At 48.8% G+C, this 2,979-nt stretch overlaps 1 protein-coding gene across 1 annotated transcript; it reads right to left on the minus strand.

The window, feature by feature from the left end:
• Positions 1-551: 551 nt before the first annotated feature.
• Positions 552-1,444, minus strand: LOC123131299 (cinnamoyl-CoA reductase 1-like). The gene is made up of 3 exons (XM_044551000.1): positions 1,171-1,444; positions 925-1,079; positions 552-828 (listed from the first exon to the last, which is right to left on the minus strand). The coding sequence occupies exons 1-3, from the start codon at positions 1,331-1,333 to the stop codon at positions 658-660; spliced, it is 489 nt and encodes a 162-aa protein (XP_044406935.1). The 5' UTR covers positions 1,334-1,444; the 3' UTR covers positions 552-657.
• Positions 1,445-2,979: the final 1,535 nt, after the last annotated feature.

A 2,979-nucleotide genomic window follows, 5' to 3' on the forward strand; every position in this document is an offset into this window, starting at 1 on the left:
CCGATTCAATTACGTGGAAGCTCACCAATGATGGCCAATATTCAGCGGCGTCGGCATATAATACACAATTCCTTGGGCTAGTGGACACGGACATGCCTCTGTTAGTGTGGCAGAACTGGGCTCCTCCCGAATGCAATTTTTTTGCTTGGTTGGTCATCAACAACATAGTTTGGACGGCTGACAGGCTTCAGCGAAGGGGTTGGCCAAATTGTAATCTTTGTCCTCTTTGCAAGCAAACTCCGGAATCGGCGGCACACCTTCTTTTCCAATGCCGCTACACCATCCGCGTGTAGGGAATGATTGAATCTTGGCTCGGTTTACAAGACGTACACCCAGCGAACTGGGGTGGTTTGACTTCGGTCAAAGAGTGGTGGCGCGCCAATGCTTCTGGGACCTCACGACCACGAAGGGCGCTGACTTCCATCATACTACTGATTTCTTTGGAAATATGGAAAGAGCGAAATGCACGTGTGTTCCGTAACAACGCAGTTCCAGTGGGTGTGCTTGTTGCTCGAATCAAAGAGGAAGCCTTATGGTGGTGCCGTGTCGAGGCAAAATATTTGTGTAATGTAATGCTGCGAGAGTGAGGATTGTAGCTGGCCTCGACTCTAAAACATTCTTCTTATTCAATGAAAATGGCAAGTCTTTTGCCTTGTTTCAAAAAAAATAATCGCTCCAGTACGTCTCGTGGAGCACTGCGTCGGGCCTGTGGTTGGGGTCCATGTGCACGGCGCCGTAGGACGACGTGAACACCACCCGCCGCACGCCCACGTCCGCCGCCGCTCTGATCACGTTCCTCGTCCCCTCCACGGCGACCGGCACGAGGTCCTGCAAGACAGCATAGCAGAGCACGAGGTAAGCCACCCAGTACGCGGCGCTTGTTAGAATCGCAAGAAGCGAGCGGAGCATAGGAAGTGAACTGACGGGGATGTTGGAGACGGGGGAGGCAACGTGGAAGACCCCGCGGCAGCCGCGGAAGGCGGCGCGGAGGCCGTCGTAGTCGAGGACGTCGGCGCGGCACAGGGTGAGCCTCTCCTCGGCGCCCTCCAGCGCCAACAGGTGCGCGTTCTTTTGGTCAGCTGCAGAAACCACGCCACCAGTAGACGAGCCACAGAATTCAGCGATATCGATCATGGGCCGACCGCACGGTGCAAGTAAACAGTGACTTACCGGGGTCCCTGGCGGTTCCCCTGACGCGGTAGCCGCGGAGGAGGAGCTCCTTCACCACCCACGAGCCGATGAAGCCTCCCGCGCCCGTGACGCAGACCAGCTCCAGCTCCGGCCGCCTCTGCTTCAGCTCGCCGTTGTCGGTGGCCTTGTCAATCGACGGCATGGTCGATCAATATGTGGATGTTGATGCGAGATTGCTAGTTGGCTAACTAACACGGGCTAGCTAGTACTACCAAACTGCCTTTGCTTGATGCTTGCTGATGATGATGCTCAGTGGATCGAGAGCTTGTGTGTTCTGTCCGGTTAACGCGCTCCACTATTTATACTGAAAAAAGTAGTGGCACCGTTGCACGACAGCACAACAAAACTGCGATGCGATGCAATACTACCTGGGCTGCAGTGCGTGTGCGGGAAGTCGAGGGGAGGCTGCAGCTCGTTTTGTTTTGTTTATGGAGTGATACAGCCAGCCAGCCAACGACTGAATATTCAGCGGCGCGACCGGATGGGCGGGTTTGGGGCTCAGCCGACATTGGACTGGAGCACGGCAAATTCCGTTTCCGCGAAGCGAATCCTTCCTCCTGCCACGGAAAGGTCCACCACCTTGCGCGTCATCGTTGCATGACAAAACCTATGATGGTTTTCCTTGCGCCGTATTACTATTGAATTATGTCTTGGATTCCTTTTTTGCGATCTACTCCCTCCGTAAACTAATATAAAAGCGTTTAGAATACTAAAATAATAATCTAAACACTTTTATATTAGTTTACAGAGGGAGTATGTTTGAATGTGACTTCCCGTTCAGGTAAAGAAGTATATGTTTTTATAGCTAAACGGGTCTAACTTTATTAACTCTTTACAGTGTACTTTGCCCGCTACAAAAACCACTAAAGTTATTTTCAAGGGGATGAAAACTGACGCAACTTTTGCTAAGTGCGTACTCAGGATCATAAAGTGTTAAATGATGTAATTAGCGTAAAAAAACAATAAAGTGGGGGAGAAAAAACTAAATTCACTCAAAAATAAATTATGTTATGATAACTTTTTTGCGGGAGAAACTTCTGATCTATTTATAATCAATTATGGCAGTACAAAGACACTAGAGGTAGCAAAAATTATAACGAGGTCCATGGACCACCTAGCGACTACTGAAACGTGCTTTGCAATAAATATTTTCGTCATGTTGAATGATAATATGTTTTGCGGTTAGCTATCTCAAAAAAGAAAAGAATGATAGTATTTTTGAAGCCATGTTCTTTCTTTAATCCCAGGCACTACCACAGTGATCTATGGTGTCGGGTTGTGTTTTGTAAAGAAATATATAGCCAAGTGAGGTGGTGGAGCACCCTAGGGTCATCACCATGGTATTGGCTCCATCAAGACATGCTCATCACACGTATTATGATGAATTATAACAATTATGCGTGTCTATTTGTTTCTCTCACAAATTGTATGCTAGTTGACCCTCCTATCCTTTGCACCTTTAGGTTTGAGTCGAATGACGAACATGCAATGGAGGAGACCAGGCACAAGGAAGCGCCAACACCATCCACAAAGAAGCTTGTAAGACGAGAAAGAAGAAGCAAGGAGTACCTCAGACGAAGTCAACCAACAGCCATCGGGAAAGTTGGACATTCTGACAGAATGTCCTACCCAACATCGGACTTCACGTTTGCTGTTTGGACACTGTTGGAATGTCTGACAGGAATATACGACAACCTTCGACACGTCGGACAAGACATCAGACCACCTGTCTGACTTATCCAGAGCCCTTTGAACCTTATCGGTCGTAAGTCGAATAGAGGGTGCCAT

This window comes from Triticum aestivum, chromosome 6A, assembly GCF_018294505.1.
Source record: "Triticum aestivum cultivar Chinese Spring chromosome 6A, IWGSC CS RefSeq v2.1, whole genome shotgun sequence".
NCBI classification, from domain to species: domain Eukaryota; kingdom Viridiplantae; phylum Streptophyta; class Magnoliopsida; order Poales; family Poaceae; genus Triticum; species Triticum aestivum.